The sequence below is a fragment of the Monopterus albus genome, unplaced genomic scaffold (assembly GCF_001952655.1).
Source record: "Monopterus albus unplaced genomic scaffold, M_albus_1.0 scaffold38.1, whole genome shotgun sequence".
NCBI lineage: Eukaryota > Metazoa > Chordata > Actinopteri > Synbranchiformes > Synbranchidae > Monopterus > Monopterus albus.
Genome location: NW_018127918.1, coordinates 1,033,481 through 1,050,225, shown reverse-complemented (window position 1 = coordinate 1,050,225; position 16,745 = coordinate 1,033,481). Strand labels below are relative to the sequence as shown.

Below are 16,745 nucleotides of genomic sequence, written 5' to 3'. Positions count from 1 at the left end.
GAAAAATTTAAGGGGGTCTGAATACTTTCCGTACCCACTGTATTTGTGTATACATATTATACATACATCAAGTGTCTATACACAATATTATCCTACTGTGTCTGCGTATAAATCACATGGTCAAAAGGAAAAGGCAACCGAAAAGGTGTTTAGGCTATAACTTAATGTGACACTGCAGAATGTGTTATTTCATCCTAAAGCCCCTGGACCTCGGTTGCAGGCATTTCTAATTTTCCGTTGGGGTTAGTAAAGTAAGGACACTATCGAGTTTGTTTCAGTGTGAAGAGCATTAGTTTGGGATGTGGTCGATGTCTTGACTCGGTGCAAAGCTTGGCTTTATACATGGGGTTCATTGTCATGCAGAAAAAAACCTTCACCAGACTGCTGTTGTAAAGCTGGTAGCACCCTATTATCTAACAGATCATTTTCTGCTGTAGCTCTAAGATTTCCATAGATCACAAACCAGAGCCCAAACCATAAAAATTCTACTTACTTTTGGCCATATAGTGTATGATGAAAACATACTATAATTATCTCCTCTTCACCTGTTGTTGTGGTTGTCTGCTCAGGAGCACTGTGTGGACAGCTGTGCAGGCAAGCTGATTCGCTCCAACCACCGCCTGATGGGCACCTACGTGCAGCTGATGCCTCGGATGGTGCAGCGCCGGGTAGAGGAAATGGAGAGCAAGGCTACAGAGAATGCCAAGGCAGCTGCTTCTGCATCTGTGATGCCCCCTGTCACAGAGGCCTCATCGGCATCTCAGACCACCATCACCTCATCACCACCCCCACAAATACCTGGACTGTTAGCAGCTGATGCTGGACCAGAGGCCCGTGGCTCACTTTCAAAGCCAGCAGGATTAGACATACCAGTTGAGCTGGATGCTGCTGTATTCAAGTCCACAACAGCTACAGAAGTGAAATTATCAGCTGCCACACCACTCACACCTGCAACTGAAACAGTAAATCCCTCAGTGCTTAATAAAGCTGGCAGTGGACCATCTCGTATGGCAGAATTTCCTCAGTCACGTATAGCTGGTACCCAGCTGGAGTCTGGGAGTTTTATGCCATCTAAACCAAGTTCCTCATCACAAGATGTGCCTTAGCCAGCCGTAGGTGCACCTGCAGTGTCTAAATCCACAGAGAGCTAGTTGGGTCGGGAGAGAGCCCCAGGAGTTCCCCCTCTGTCAGGCCAGTAATGATGCCAAGGCTGCATCTGTCTCAGATGGTCAAACTGCTGACGTGGCTCCGACTCCCACCACAAACAGCCCTAATCTTGCCCTAACTTATAAACTAATAGTCCTTGAAGTTTTTTTTTTTTGGATTTGTCATAAAATGTAAAACAACTCTGCCTAAGTAGCAAATTTAGTGCCCTATGATTTAGCGGGAAGATGAGGAACTGCTGCAGTGAGTAGCATGGTCAAGGATGTCACTCATGATAAGAAAAGCTGTTATTGTCATAGTGGTTATAATTTCAGACAAAGTATGACAAAAACAAGAAAGAAGTTGTAACTCACCAGTTGTCCCCAGAAGTGTTTTGTAAGGTGGCAGGAAATACTAAATGAATCATCAGGTCTAAAAATGGCTTTTACTTTTTCATATTTTTTTTTTTTTTTTTTTTTTTTCTCATTTGAAATACTAAAGGGACCATGTTGTACTTTGAAAACATTAAAAGCCACAGCGCTGCTGAATGTTTGCTGTTGGGGTGTATGCCACATTCTCTTTGTGTGAGAGTCCAGTTTGTGACCTTGGTCACATATCCTCACCTCTCTCTTCCTTCCTCTGTACATGTTTTGTACTCTAATCCAGTGGTGAAGTAGTGATAAACTATCATAAAAACCACATTGCCAGTGACTTTACTCTTTGTGATGTTCGTCGGTGTAACTAAAAGCTGTGGCAGCTGTAGAACTTGATATTCTTTAGGCCAACTACTTAAGACTGTATATTAGTATAGAAATGTGTTGTACAGTAACTTAGACACATACTACAGTTTGGCCACCAGAGGGTACTGGCATGTTTATTTTCAACTAGTTTCCTAAAGGGAAAGCTATACATAAGCCTTTCTTTACTGACAACGTTTTGACATGTCACAGCAGGACATGCACAGGTGTAAACGATCAAGCTAATTGAGTCTGCACACTACATTAATGTTATTAGCAACACCTGTGCTTTATGAAAAGTCCAAACATCTGCTGTGAAATGACCTGTATCGACCTGAGTTCTTTAATAGCTTAACCAAAATATAGGTTCCAGTTTTTATAGCCTATATTAATATTAGTAACGATCAGGCTCCAAGGTAGGCTATGAATTTATTAAAGATAGATATTGCAAGCAAGAAAATATTAGAATTTATAGGCTATTTAAGAGTCATGTAGTCTTTAGTTTTTTCATGTTGGTGTATTTGTCGGTTTTTTAACTAAATGTGTATGGATAATGAAGATGGGCTTTAGTAATAGCCCATATAAATACATAAACAGCTATAAAACTGAATAAACCAAAGAATACATTCTGAAATAAATGCAGAATGTATTCTGAATATTTAGCAGTTAATGAATTAATTTGAAAAAAATAAAACAGTGCAGACACGCTTCATCCACCCACTCCTGGTCTTAGGTCCCGTGTAGTAATGCCACTGGGTGTATTATCGCTGCATAGCCTCCAGTAGGGGGCGCTGTTATGTGGGTGTCACTGGACAGGGGGCTGCCAGCCGCGGCAGAGCTCCTCTCACTGCTCCCCAGCAGCCTGCACCAACTCGGAGGAGCGGGGCGTGGACTCGCACCAGCCGTTCTTTGCTGCTTTCAGGAGACGGGGAAACGCAAAGAAACTGACAAGAAATCTGTCGTTCAGCAGCAGGTAAGAGTTTTTAGAACGTTATGTGTATGCTCATGAGTTTTGTTGTCATTGTGGTTGTGGATGTCCAACTTCACTTTTCAACAAAAGATTTCAAAATGATCCAATAGGCCAGCGCGTCGGACTCGGAGGAAGATAAAGCCAAGGGGAAATATGGGAATATAGGATACAGCTATTCAAGTTCTTGACTTCATAATTTAATTTTGCTGGACTATGACTGTCTGCTTATTTTTCTTTGTGGAGCAAATACGTTGCAATGAGTTATACTCATAACTTAAAGATATGTCCACCCTTAAAGTTTAGGTTTAGAAATATACAATAAAAGGCAATATAATATAAAGACAGGCTTCTGATACACGCGAGGAGATGATGTTTTCTCATCACATTCATTTCACGTTATGCACATTAACTGAATATAACTATAGATAATTATATAGCTAATGAGTAATGTGTGTTTTCCTTCTTATATAAGTCCCATGGGAGATGCACAGTGCATGGCAAAATTTGTAGTCCTTTATATTTGCTCTGTTTGTGAGGAAAAACACATTTGTTTCTTGTGTAAGGGCTTTTTGTTTCACACCTTTTGTAGGCTACATGTTCCTGATCTCAAAAGACACTGAAAACATAAACGGCCAAGACAGGGAACTCACAATATAGCCATGGATGACATCTTCACACAGTGTCGAGAAGGGAACTCTGTGGCCGTCCGTCTTTGGTTGGACAACACTGAGAATGATCTGAACTTGGGGTAAGCGTGCACACAGCTGGCTCACACACACACACAATGTTTTGAAGGTGACTAGCAATAAATAGTCTGTAATGACTGGAGTTGACCTAATAGCATCAAAGTACCACATTTGGTGTGGTAGGTGAATCTGTGCTGTGTGTGTGTGCACGCACACACCACACGATCCTTGGCAAGTTAGTGGTGGTCAAATAGTTTCCATGTGCTATGTGCTCTCCCTGCATCTCTGACTACTGCCCAACATCACCCAGCTTTGGTAATTCCAGCCCAGTTTGTACTTTTCTCCCATTTTTCTTGGTTTCCTCTCTTTATGATGTCATCCCCAAAAACTGTATGTGTGTAAAAACTTTGGGTAGGTGCATTATGTGGTGACATAAATGACTCAGACAACAAAATATAACCTAAGAGTCATCCCACACTAGACTGTAGAGCACATAATGAATATTTGGATTCTGTGCTGTTGGTCAGACAAAACAGCCACTTTAGAGATGTCACATTTTTCTCTTGGAATAAATATGCTTTTTCCAGTTTTTGGCATTTTCTTTCTTTCTATTAAAAACATAAACACTCCTAGAGATTTTAAATAGTTTAGGATATACAGAGCACCTCTGCCTGTTTATATAATTTCTCTGCTAGCAAGTAGACCTCACTGCTAAAGACCTTGGTTATCTCATTCTTGGGCCAGGCCATATATGTACAATTTGTTGACGTTGAGTTCGAAGACTGCCGAGCTGTTAGCCAACCACGTATCAGCCAAAGCCATTTCCTCTCTCCAACTCCATACAGGGCCAGGCCCCTCGCTGACAGCTAGCTGCAGTTCCACAAAAACATCTGAGAGACTGCTTATTTTGCTGGAGGCCTGCTTTGACTCTTACTTTGAAGAGGTTCAACTGTACTGGCCTATCATTTCCCCTTTTCCCCTGTTAATATGTTGGTGGGAAAACATACTGCTTAATAGAAGCTGAAATGCTTTTTCTCCATTTCTTATGCAACAGTTTGAAACTGGATAGACAGTCTACTGAGACAAACATTAATTGCCATTTTAGAGTTTGCTCAAGAGAGAGTGACACAAGAAAGCTCATGAAAAGTGGAGAGAGAGACTTAGGGAATGTGTAGCTGAGGATTCCACTGTGCATTTTCCACCCTGTCATTCCTGAGGTTTTTTTCCTGTTACTTTTTATAGCACACAGGGTTGTTCAGCATGGTGGTCCTGAGGTGCAAAACACAACATTTCACTAAATATAACAACAAAAAAGAAATTACAGTAATTTCCTACTGGCTGTGCGAGCCAAAATATAGAGTTTGTAGCTTTGCAGAGAGTTGTGAGAAGCCCCAGCCAGCTGCCCTAGGGACAGCTAATGTAAGCGACCCACTTAGGTGAAGGGGCTGGGTCACATGTAGGCGACAGTTTGGCTTCTTTCAGACTGCAGCGGTGCTGTGTACGCTGTCTGTGTTTGAGTCTCTGCATATGTTAGCAGGCATTCCAGCTTGCATGCACATTTTTATCACTAGGCCTGTTGTCAGATGGGAATAGGCTGCAGGAAGAGCAAGGAAGTATGTGCTTGGGTCTAAATAAAGACTGGTAGATAGTGGGTGTGAGAGCCTGTGTGGCCAAGTGTTAAAGAGTGGACCACACAGATAGTATTTGTCAGCTGATATATACTCCCAGTTGTTAGGTGAACCGACCCGCACCCTCCTACACATGCTTCAAGGGAGCAAGTGCTGTATGTATGCACCTCCAAATGACATCATCTTAGAAAACCATTTATTTAAAAAAAAACTGCTACAAAGCATGTTTATTGTGGACTAAAGATTGATGAGCAGACTTATTTAGGATTTGTCCTCCTTTGCTCGTCACTGTATCTGTGTGTTTTAGTGATGATCATGGCTTCAGCCCCCTGCATTGGGCATGCAGGGAAGGGAGGAGCGCTGTTGTGGACATGCTCATCATGAGAGGAGCTCGCATTAATGTGATGAACCGTGGAGATGATACTCCGTTGCATCTCGCTGCAAGTCATGGACACAGAGATATTGTGGCTAAGGTACGCACACTCAGACATAGTATGTCTACTACTATGCATGCGTTGTTTGTACTCAGTCGGAAAACTTGCTTTGTTGCTCAATTTTCTAACTTTATGGCATGTGAATGCCAGCTGATCCAGTGCAAAGCAGACCCCAATACAGTCAACGAGCATGGAAACACGCCGCTCCACTACGCCTGCTTCTGGGGCCAAGACGAAGTGGCTGAGGTACAGTATGATACAGTCGCACACACTCCTCTTCTTTTGGCATGATGTGTTGACTGACACGGCCCTCTTGTGGTAATGTAACTGCTTTTAATCTAAAACCAACACTTATGTATGACATAGTTTAGCCACTCTTTTGTAGGACTTGGTGGCCAGTGGTGCCCAGGTGTGTGTATGCAACAGGTATGGACAGACACCTCTGGACAAGGCCAAGCCTCACCTAAGACAACTGCTTCAAGGTCAGAGGTCATTTGTGGACATTTTAACACACTTACAGATTATTTCCTGTGATGAGAATATTGGCAGTGTATTGGAATCTTTCTTTTTATATTGTTACGTCTTTGTGTATGGTTTTAGAGAAGGCAGAGAAAATGGGCCAGAGTATGACCAAAGTCCCCTATAAGGAAACTTTCTGGAAGGGCACCATGCGAACACGACCTCGTGAGTAACACTTGGTTCATAAAAAGGAAACAGACCATCTATATCAGTTCAGGATGTTTGATTATTTGTGTTTTTGTGTTTTCAGGTAACGGTACCCTCAACAAGCAGGCTGGTATTGATTATAAGCAGCTTTTGCTCCTGGCAAAGATCAGTGAAAACCAGTCTGGAGAGGTCAGTTGCACTATGTGTTCACTACTATGTGTCAGACATGTTTTTTTTTCAGCTCCTTAGTTGTTTACTTGACAGTGTGTTCTGTCTGCAGGTATGGCAGGGTCGGTGGCAAGGGGATGAGATTGTAGTGAAGGTGTTGCAGGTGAGAGACTGGACCACCAGGAAGAGCAGAGACTTCAACGAGGAGCATCCCAAACTCAGGTAGTCTACACAGCAGCATTCTAATCCTGAAAAAGGAACCGTACTAGTGTTGATGGGCTCTTCTGATGATGCCTGCACACAGAATACAAAACAGAGATACTGTATTTACAGTATGGGCATCACAGGGCCACACATTGCATAAACTGAGGTTAATACATTTGTTCCTGCTTTTTTACACGGCACACTGAATGAGCATTTAGATTGACTGGGTAAACACAGTGCTATATGTGAGGATGAATGTGACTGATTGATTGAGGTCAGTGGTCAAAGAGAACCTCTGGTGCTTTAATGTTGTGCAACAAGTTGAGTTGTTTGTTTACTTTGTGATGTGTTCTGCTTTACAGCATGAAAAACAAATTCCTCAAACCTCCGTCCACATGAAATGAAGTCCATCACAGTTAAAACCGAGCCATATTTTAAATGCCGTTTGTCATTAATGCACTGGGCCATGTTGCTATTCTTGTATTTGTTTGTGCATTGTATGATTTTAGCGGCTGTTGCACCATATTATTGCCCAAAAGCAAAGTTGCAAGCAGCTGAACCTTTTGTTATGTGGATGTGTTATGTCCAGACATTTTAAAGAGAAAACTTTGTTGAGGCATAAGTGAACTCATGCTAACGTGTTGGGACAAGTTTAGCATGGAGCTAAGAAGGACCTCTGGATTCACTGAATCATCACTGACATAATTATAGCAGTGTTGAACATCTTATTTTGATGGTTTTATGGGGTTTCCTCCTAACATTGATTCTTAAAATTCTTTAGCATCTGAGAAAGTCCTTTTTCTATAATACACATTTGTTTACTTTTGTGTTCATTTTTGTTAAAATTAGTAACATGACATTTATATGCACACACCATCTGTCTTTCTTTCATGTCTTTATAGGATCTTTTCTCATCCAAACATTTTGCCTGTTCTTGGGGCCTGTCAGTCACCTCCATCCCCTCACCCCATCATCATTACCCACTACATGCCATACGGATCCCTCTACAACATACTCCACCAGGGCACCAGTAAGTAATTTATATACATGTATTAAATCATAGCAGCCAACCACTATGGTCGAGGATTGCTACTGTAGATGGAGAACATTGTACAACCATCTTCACCCCACTGTACGTTTCACATTTCTTTCCTGCCTCCTTGTCTCCTGCCCTCCTTTGTCCTCTTCTTCATCTTACTTAGCTGTGGTGGTCGACCAGAGTCAAGCAGTGAAGTTTGCATTGGACATCGCCAGTGGCATGGCTTTCCTCCACACCTTAGAACCAATGGTTTCACGGCTTTACCTCAACAGTAAGCATGTCATGGTAAGACACTGTTCTGCTGTCTGACCACAATTATAAAATGTATTTATTACTGCCACTATGCTAATACACAGTTAAACTGATCCTTTGACTCATTAACTAGACAGATATTTGCTAAATAATGAGCTGCTGGGATTAATTTGCAGATTGATGAGGATATGACAGCCAGAATAAGCATGGCAGATGCCAAGTTCTCTTTCCAGTGTCCTGGTCGTATGTACTCTCCAGCATGGATGGCCCCTGAAGGTATTTGTCCCTTTTCCCCTTCTTGTTTATTTCCTGCCCCCATTATGTCTCCTTAGACTTTATGAGTCATTCTTACTGTATAGTTTAGCCCTAGTTTAGTAGTTATCTTGCTGTTTATCTGGTGTGTTGCCCATGTTAAAGAATAAAAACAAACCCCATGAGTTACCCTGCTATGTTTCCCTGTTCCTTTTGTCTTCAGCCCTGCAGAAGAGGCCTGAAGACATCAATAGAAGATCTGCTGACATGTGGAGCTTTGCTGTGTTACTGTGGGAACTGGTTACCAGAGAGGTCCCTTTTGCTGACCTCTCACCCATGGAGATAGGCATGAAGGTAAGTGGGCACATTATTTATTGACCTAAAGGCTATAGGTTCATATTTCTTAGACGTACTGCACCAAACACACCACAGTCATACCTCCAAAAAAAAAAACAACTCCAAAATCTTTTACATGTTTCTGTATAAAAGCAACTTTGTATCTGACCTCCCACCTCCTCCTTTGTCTCAGGTGGCTCTCGAGGGTCTTCGACCAACCATTCCTCCAGGAATTTCACCTCATATCTGTAAGCTGATGAGGCTCTGCATGAACGAAGACCCAGCCAAAAGACCTAAGTTTGACATGATCGTCCCCATCCTAGAGAAGATGCAAGACAAATGACTGCCTCTCCTGTTATTATGTTTTTATTATCAAACCACTTTTTATCTTCACGTCAGTCCTGGATTTGCTAAGCCACTGTAAATAATGTCAGAGACCACTTTAGCTACACAATTTAAACAATAAATATTATCTTGCTTCTGTTATATAATTTAATTTCCAGGTTTAAATGTTCTTTAGCCTAATTCTGTTGCTCTTTTATTATATCTGAAATTTGTTCACGGGAATATCAACCTGGTTATTCCAGGGGGGATTATATTCAGTGATGAGTGAGACAGAAACAGAGCCAAATGTGTATAGGAACAGTGCTTTTATACACATGAACAAACACCAATGTAATAAATATTTTGTATTTATGACAAAGCCTTGTTCTTTTATTTTGAGTCATTATCTTCCATTTGTGGGCTGTGCAGGCCCACTTAATAAATAAGTACATACTACAACCTCTACTTTTCAGACAGATCTTGTGGCTTCATCAGTTTGCTTGGTACCACTGAGATCATTGAATTCTTATCCCCTGTGTTTATTGTGTAGATGCTGAGTAAGCATCCACACTATTGTTATCCTTTTCTTTTTTTATATATTTATTATTTTTGCTTTTGTCAAACCACAAGATGTATTTACTAGGTCAGTAATACCCATTTGTTATGGCTGCAGATTAAATATATACATTTTTTGTAATTTATAGGATTACTAGCCTGGTAGATCGGGTTTATGTTGGACATTAGTCTTGTTAGGTTATTTTTTAGTTAGATAGATATTCAGAGATTTGTTGTCTAGGAATGTTTAGTGCAGACAGGGTGACTAGCTTAGGCTGTTAACTATTCAGCCTGCAGTGCAGACTGCAGGCACGTCAAGGTTACAGGAAAAGAGCTGTTAGTGTCAACTGTAATGCTAGTCTTAATATTTGTCTTAATGTGTAAGGTTATGTCCAATTGTTTTAGATACACACCACGAAAACAACAGTCACGCACCTTGACTTTTCCTCATGTTTTGGCTAAACGTTATAGCAGCTGCAAGGCTTGCATATCAGGTGACGTCACGGTTCGACAGCCCAGAAATGATTAATATTGTATAGCAATGCTTGGTTCGGGGTCTTTCCTGTTTTCCGGGCTGCTTGGGCAGCCTGGGGGTTGGAAGATCTCTGGACTGGAAGTGTGAATTCTTGCCTGTGACTCTTTGAATAAACCAGCACGGTTATATTTTTTATATACTCAAGTGGTCTGAGTCGTCCCTCGGAGTTCCTGGTTTGAAAGAACCGGACGAGGCTTTATAATGGAATGTAGCCTTTAGTCTGTTAAACTGTTTGTGGCTGCTGACAAGGTGAAGCAGCACGAGGTAGCTGATATTGTGAAACCGGCACCACGTGACGACTCGGCTGAGAACAGTCACATCAGGTCATAACAGGCAACGACGCTCGTCGACGTAGTTCTAGTGGAAACGGCGACGACGACCGGCACTTTGACAAAGGGCTGGCCAGCTTTATTAGACTTTTGTCAGGTCTCGCACGGTGTGTTATTTTCTTTGTTGCTCAGTTTTTTATTCGCTAATGTGTGTAATAGCACTGCTGCATGTTAGCTATAGCTACTTCCTTGATGCTGCTCTCTAATTCTTGTTGGTCTTCTTCCTGTCTTTCACAGTCCATCCGCTGTCAGGACGATGAGGCTCCCCACAGTGTCGCCTTCCCGTGGGCTCGTAACCTTCACTCTGGTGTTAATGATGCCGCTCTTTGGGTTCTGTCATCCAGGACAAGTCTCGCGGCAGTCCGGCCTAGTGTTCATGCAGCAGTTTGTCCACCAAGGGGTCGGATTTAACTGGAAAAATGTCACGTGCCGCCTGTGCCAAACCGTCTTCACCATCATTGACATCGCCCTTATGGTAAGGCTTCACAGCTCTTCTTATCAGGCTCCAAAAGTGACTGCTGGTGAGCCGTAGAGACGGAAACCTCTTGTAGGGCTAAACAACAGGAAAATGCAAACCTTTATCTGGCCGCAAGCAGAACAGAAAGACAAGTAACTGATGGTGGGTAACCAGAAGAAAGGAAAATTTGCATGGATGTATTTAAACGCAGTTGCCATTATACAGTACGTTTAATGCTAGCAAGCTCATTTTGACTGTATACACTCACTGGCCACTTTATTAGGTACACTATCACAACTGTCATAAATGTATTTTACAAATGTACCTAATAAACTGACCGGTGAGTGTACAGTCACAAGAAAAAGTAATGGCACTGTTTTGCAATGTGTTCAATAAAGACATCCTCCAAACTGCTCGCAGGCAGATGTAAGATGAAAGACCCTGAACCCACCAGGCCTATACATTATATCCCCTCGGTTGGGCTAGCCCCATACTACACAGAAACGTCAACCGAGACGTCTCTGTTACCAGCTTTGCAGCTGGTCATAGCAGTAGTCAAAACATGAAGCAAATCAATGTGTGTGTGTCTGTTGGTTAGGTGGTGTGTAGCTAAAAACATTCTCACAGACCTCTAGTAACATGTCGTGACTTAAACATGAGAACATATTATGGCTAAGGCTACAGTTATACATGTCATAATAATAATATTAAACACCCTGTCTGCTGACAGTCATCAACTCTTCTCTCTAGTTATCCTTGACCAGATGTACCCTGTAGAAACTCATAAGCATGACTAAGCATTTAACAGTCTAACTAGACATCCTATCTCCACTAAACATTTCTAATACATAAAGTATTTATCCAATTTCTATCAGACTAAAAATACCTGACAATATATAGAGAAGGCCCACTTCTTGTTCTGCTTCTTTAATATTTCCTGGTGTTTATAGCAGACGTAGCACAAAACAACACGTGACACATGTAGATCATAAGGTCTCTTTGTTGGCTGCGAGTGCTACTGTCATTCAACAGTTAAAGTGTTGACTTCAAACACATATTTGAGGTTTTGACAGTGAAGCATTAAGTATTACACCACTTCCTTGATCTTGTACTGCCTTTTTTGTCCCTCTCCTAGAGTGATGCAAATGAAGAGCGATTGGCATATGTGGCAGGTGAGGTATGTAGCCGCCTCCATCTGGCTGATGAGCGAGTTTGTCGAGACATAACAGAACTATTCAGGGCTGACTTCATCCAGGCTGTACAGGCGTCTCTGCTGTGGCCCACTGAAGCATGTGCCCTGTTGGTGGGCCCTTCCTGCGGCAAATTTGACATCTATGCACCCTGGAACATCACCTTGCCAAAGGTCCCAAAGCCCCCTGTTACACCACCCTCTCCTCCCAAACCTGGCTCCCCACAGAGCAGGGTCCTGTTTCTAACTGACATCCACTGGGATCAGGTGAGCCTGGGCTGCTGAGAAAAAAGTCAAAGCAGAAAACAATCACCCACAACAAGTGCTGGCACACACTTTCTTAGTGTAAAATCTGGTTATACCCCACATCTTTTTATTTGTGTGATAACATTCTAGCTTTTTTCATAGTGCCTCAGGAAGTGTGTGCATTAAATATAGTTTTATTATTGATGGTGGACAGTAAAAAGTCAATGCTCTCCAAAAACACAAGACTGAAGTTACTTATTTACTTGAAAGACATGTTATTCCAGGAAGTTTGGAATATGTAATGCAAAAAAATGGTGGGATGATTCTGGTCACCTGGTTTTGCTTTGGAGAAAGGCCTGGTTTTAAAAATAATGATCTCTACTGACAGGAGTATGAAGTTGGCAGTGCTGCAGACTGCAAAGACCCTCTGTGTTGTCGTAAAGGCTCGGGCACTCCCAGTTGGAGGCGCAGGGAGGCAGGGTACTGGGGAACCTATAGCAAGTGTGACCTCCCTCTACGGACGGTGGAGAGCCTCCTGAAAAACGTTGACAGAGACCGACCCTGGGACTGGGTCTACTGGACTGGAGACATACCAGCGCACAATGTTTGGTCTCAGACCAGGAAACAACAGCTGTCAGGGCTTATAAACATCTCCAGGCTTGTGCACGAGTATGTCTCCCCTGCTCCTTTCACATGATGGATGTGTGGTCTATCTACTACTGCAGAAAACCTTAGCAGCAACCACTTAGCCAGACTTTTTAGCCCTGGAATTGATCCAAACACCTACTGACCCTTGCCTCTTCAACCAATCTTCTGTGCAGACACCTGGGACCTAATGTGAAAGTTTACCCTGCTGTTGGGAACCATGAGAGTGTGCCAGTGAACCTCTTCCCACCGCCCTTTGTTCATGGCAACAGATCCTCTGGCTGGCTCTACGATACAATGGCAGAGGAATGGGCAGCATGGTTACCAGAGCAAGCTTTGAAGACTCTGAGGTTCTCTATATTCGTGTTTATATTACATCCTGAAGTCTGTTGTGTGTTGACATTGTTGTTATTTTTAAAACCAGTAATACAGGTCTAGCCACCCTGTAGATAAGACACAAGTGCTGCTGTAAAAAACAAAATATAAAGCAGAGTTTGTTTTATATCAAGTTGGAACAGTGATTATGTCAGCTATGTTCTTACAGTTGCACTTTAGCTGTAGTTCATATCTGACTGTTTGCAAACAGAAGTGGTCACATTTCTCAAAATATTGTTACCTACATACTGTAGATGGTTTGACAGTTTGATTGGTGTCCTCAGAGCTACATTTGACTTTGAGTCAATTCTGTTCGTGGCTGTAAATACAGATATGGTGGATTCTACACAGCGGAGGTTCAGCCTGGTCTGCGGGTGGTCTCTCTCAACATGAACTTTTGTACTCCAGGAAACTTCTGGCTGATGGTGAACTCTACTGATCCTGCTAACCAGCTGCAGTGGCTGGTTCATATTCTCCAGGCCAGTGAGGACAAGGGGGAGAAGGCGAGTAGAGCAACAAAAACAATGACAAAAGACAGTGGATCAGTTTGGACACTTATCATTGTAAAGCTGAGCTTCTTGTGGTGTCATGTCCTCATGTATACAGGTACATATCATTGGTCATATCCCACCTGGCTTGTGTCTTGACAGCTGGAGCCGGAACTACTATCACATTGTCAACAGGTAAAGATACTGACCCCAGAACTGTTAAAGGTGATGCTGTGGTGCAGAAAAGACAATTGCAGTAGCAGTATATGATATTTTTTTTTGTCTTGTATAAATGCTGTCACTACTGATTGAAGAACAGGAAGAAACCACTGAGCATATGGTACTCACAGTGACAGTGGAAGTTTCAGACCATTGAATGAAATATGGAATACTAATTTCTCCTGTGCCAGTTTACAGTATAAATGCTACATGTGTGTTGTAGCTGTTTATAATTAAAGTGTATAATAATCCAGATTAGTGGTCTGGAACTCTTTATAATTTTAGTCAATCATTGTGCTTAATTTATTGCTAGCAATGCTTGCTTCACTTTTTATTTATTTATTTTTTCATGCCTTGGTCAGTTGTCTTGTGGTTTTGTGTGTCTGCCTATTTAATGATTATGCAGGTTGTTTTTGTATAACAACCTCTTATTTTTTTCCTCACAGATATGAAAGCACAGTTGCTGGGCAGTTTTTTGGTCATACACATCTAGATGAGTTCCAGCTGTTTTATGATGAGGAGACCATGAGTCGCCCGTTGGGAGTGGCATTCATTGCTCCCAGTGCCACTACTTTTGTTAATCTTAATCCAGGTGAACTAGCTGAGTAAGCACCAGACATTTCAGAAACAATGTACAGACAAAGCTAAAAATGTTTGCTTTTCTCTTTCCAGGATATCGCGTTTACTATATCGATGGGAATTATCAAGGCAGCTCTCGGTTGGTGCTTGACCATGAAACCTACATCCTTAATCTCACAGAAGCAAACCACAGTCCAGGGTTGTCCTTCAGCCCAAATCCAAACCCCAAATGGACACTGCTTTACCGTGCCACTGAGGCCTACAATCTCTCTACTGTATTTCCTTCTGACATTAATGGGCTGATACGGACCTTTATCAATGATGACAGAGTGTTCCAGAAGTTCTGGTACTTGAGATATAAAGGACATGTGTCAGAGCCCTGCCAGGAGACCTGCAAGACTACAATGCTCTGCTTTCTGCGAAGCGGACGGTACGATGAGCTGGAGCGGTGTGACCACCTCAATGGATTTGAAGGCAACTTGGTCCGGGCTGCCAGAAAAACTCTTTGTTGACATGAGGACGTTTGGCCTGAATGACAGACTGGGATAAAAAGCAATATGACTAAATAATGAAATGAATCCAAAAAAGGTAATTTGCTGATGGATCAATAGAGATTGTTGTGTTTGTTTGATAACAAAGTCAATTAATTCGGTGCTTGTTACTCTGCAATTTGTGCAGGCTGTAGATTTTGTAAACCTGATAGTGAAAGCAAGCAGTCCTTAATTTGGCAACAGGCCTTTGATTTGTCTGGTGTGGTTTAGCAGGCTTTTCTCTTCAGTGCCCTTCTATGCATTGCAAGTAATTAGCTAAGCGTTGTCATGACTGTGGCAGCCTTCTGTAGTGGGGGCCTCGTACCAGGGAAAACAGTGTTAAACATGACATTCACCTTTTGAACAACCTTCAATGCTATTATACAGGGTTATTCAAAAAGAATGAACCGATTTCATTACGTATTGTAATGAAATCGGTTCATTCTTTTTGAATAACCCTGCATTACAGAACCACTTGCATTTACTACATTTTTGAAAATGGCCTTGAAGATTATCAGGAGGATGGACAAATCTGAAGTGTACATCAGACTTTTTTCATCACAAGCATTGAAATTTGATATCATATGTACTTAACATGAGGTTTTCTGAAAGCTGCAAGTTGTAAAGCCGTTCACCAGACCACTTTATTGAATCCGTTGGATTGATGGACCTCAGTTATTATTTATCAGGTTTGGATCTTAACTCAGTTTTGACAGTTCTTTTCCAGCACCACTGTGGGGATTTAGGTCAGCTTGTAAAGCAACTATCTTAAAACATAGCACTGTGTGCCTCAGCAAGAAAACCTAAATGAGGATTTGTATTTTCCGATGAGTGTTACTTCTGCCTGCACTTTAATTCTTTTTTTGGTTCGTTAACCTCTAGGTTTAATGGACAAGCTTGGAAAGGTTCTCAGATCTTAATCTATGCAACATGACCATGACATGAATTGTAATTTGTCAAAATGAACATGAAAGATTGTAAAATCTTGCCTACTTGTTTTGTTTGCTGTGGGGGTGGGGGGGTGAATACAAACTAAAAAGTCATTTATTTTGTGGCTATACACTTCTCAAAAGTAATTCATAGTGTAATTAACAGTTTATCCACTGGGTTATAGCATAAACCAACATTTATATTAACAGATGAACAATAATCCCTTTAGTGTCAAGATTAGGCTCCTCCTTCAAAACATAACCAAATATTTACACACTTACAGCTCCTGATGCTGCCAAAAATCAAACAAAACTCAAGGCAGAACTGTGTGACATCTGCTCTATGATTAATCTTTGTATTTTAAGGGAAGGGGGATACAATTTAAGGGGTCAGTTAAATTTAAAAATTCATGCTATACGTGCATGCCCCCACGACCCGGTCCCGTATAAGCGGAGGAAAATGGATGGATGGATGGATGCTATACAGTATTGTTCAAATTAATAGCAGTACAATGTGACTAACCAGAATAATCCAGGTTTTTAGTATATTTTTTATTGCTACATGGCAAACAAGTTACCAGTAGGTGCAGTAGATTCTCAGAAAGCAAACAAGACCCAGCATTCATGATATGCACGCTCTTAAGGCTGTGAAATTGGGCAATTAGTTGAAAGGGGTGTGTTCAAAAAAATAGCAGTGTGGCATTCAATCAGTGAAGTTACAGTTTGCCAAAGAACACGTCAACTGGCCTAAAGAGAAATGGAGGAACATTTTGTGGACTGATGAGAGTAAAATTGTTCTTTTTGGGTCCAAGGGCCACAGACAGTTTGTG

General features: G+C 41.8%; 3 protein-coding genes across 3 annotated transcripts in view; all 3 read left to right on the top strand.

Moving 5' to 3' along the window:
• timm10b (translocase of inner mitochondrial membrane 10 homolog B (yeast)) overlaps window positions 1-1,717 on the top strand; it is a 3,678-nt gene extending 1,961 nt beyond the window's left edge. The window contains exon 3 of the mRNA XM_020598561.1: window positions 570-1,717. Within this exon, the coding sequence (XP_020454217.1) occupies window positions 570-1,106 (537 nt within the window). The 3' untranslated portion in view covers window positions 1,107-1,717. The remainder of the gene's footprint in view (window positions 1-569) is intronic.
• A 204-nt stretch (window positions 1,718-1,921) lies between these two features.
• Window positions 1,922-9,221, top strand: ilk (integrin-linked kinase). The gene is made up of 14 exons (XM_020598559.1): window positions 1,922-2,296; window positions 2,614-2,853; window positions 3,440-3,598; window positions 5,472-5,637; window positions 5,749-5,844; window positions 5,984-6,080; window positions 6,199-6,282; window positions 6,368-6,453; window positions 6,545-6,654; window positions 7,539-7,666; window positions 7,839-7,960; window positions 8,104-8,203; window positions 8,403-8,533; window positions 8,709-9,221. The coding sequence occupies exons 3-14, from the start codon at window positions 3,510-3,512 to the stop codon at window positions 8,856-8,858; spliced, it is 1,359 nt and encodes a 452-aa protein (XP_020454215.1). The 5' UTR covers window positions 1,922-2,296; window positions 2,614-2,853; window positions 3,440-3,509; the 3' UTR covers window positions 8,859-9,221.
• An 898-nt stretch (window positions 9,222-10,119) lies between these two features.
• Window positions 10,120-16,351, top strand: smpd1 (sphingomyelin phosphodiesterase 1). The gene is made up of 9 exons (XM_020598562.1): window positions 10,120-10,365; window positions 10,496-10,733; window positions 11,851-12,171; window positions 12,539-12,819; window positions 12,972-13,145; window positions 13,502-13,673; window positions 13,777-13,853; window positions 14,324-14,469; window positions 14,550-16,351. Exons 2-9 carry the CDS (start codon window positions 10,515-10,517, stop codon window positions 14,966-14,968), a joined length of 1,809 nt encoding a protein of 602 aa, XP_020454218.1. The 5' UTR covers window positions 10,120-10,365; window positions 10,496-10,514; the 3' UTR covers window positions 14,969-16,351.
• The last annotated feature ends 394 nt before the right edge of the window (window positions 16,352-16,745 follow it).

Excerpts from the sequence above, each read along its gene's own strand:
- ilk (XM_020598559.1), top strand. The coding sequence starts at position 3,510 with ATGGATGACATCTTCACACAGTGTCGAGAAGGGAACTCTGTGGCCGTC. Across the intron at positions 7,667-7,838 it reads CATACTCCACCAGGGCACCA|CTGTGGTGGTCGACCAGAGT; the intron begins GTAAGTAATTTA and ends CATCTTACTTAG. Across the intron at positions 8,534-8,708 it reads CCATGGAGATAGGCATGAAG|GTGGCTCTCGAGGGTCTTCG; the intron begins GTAAGTGGGCAC and ends CCTTTGTCTCAG.
- smpd1 (XM_020598562.1), top strand. The coding sequence starts at position 10,515 with ATGAGGCTCCCCACAGTGTCGCCTTCCCGTGGGCTCGTAACCTTCACT. Across the intron at positions 10,734-11,850 it reads TCATTGACATCGCCCTTATG|AGTGATGCAAATGAAGAGCG; the intron begins GTAAGGCTTCAC and ends TCCCTCTCCTAG. Across the intron at positions 14,470-14,549 it reads TTTTGTTAATCTTAATCCAG|GATATCGCGTTTACTATATC; the intron begins GTGAACTAGCTG and ends TTCTCTTTCCAG.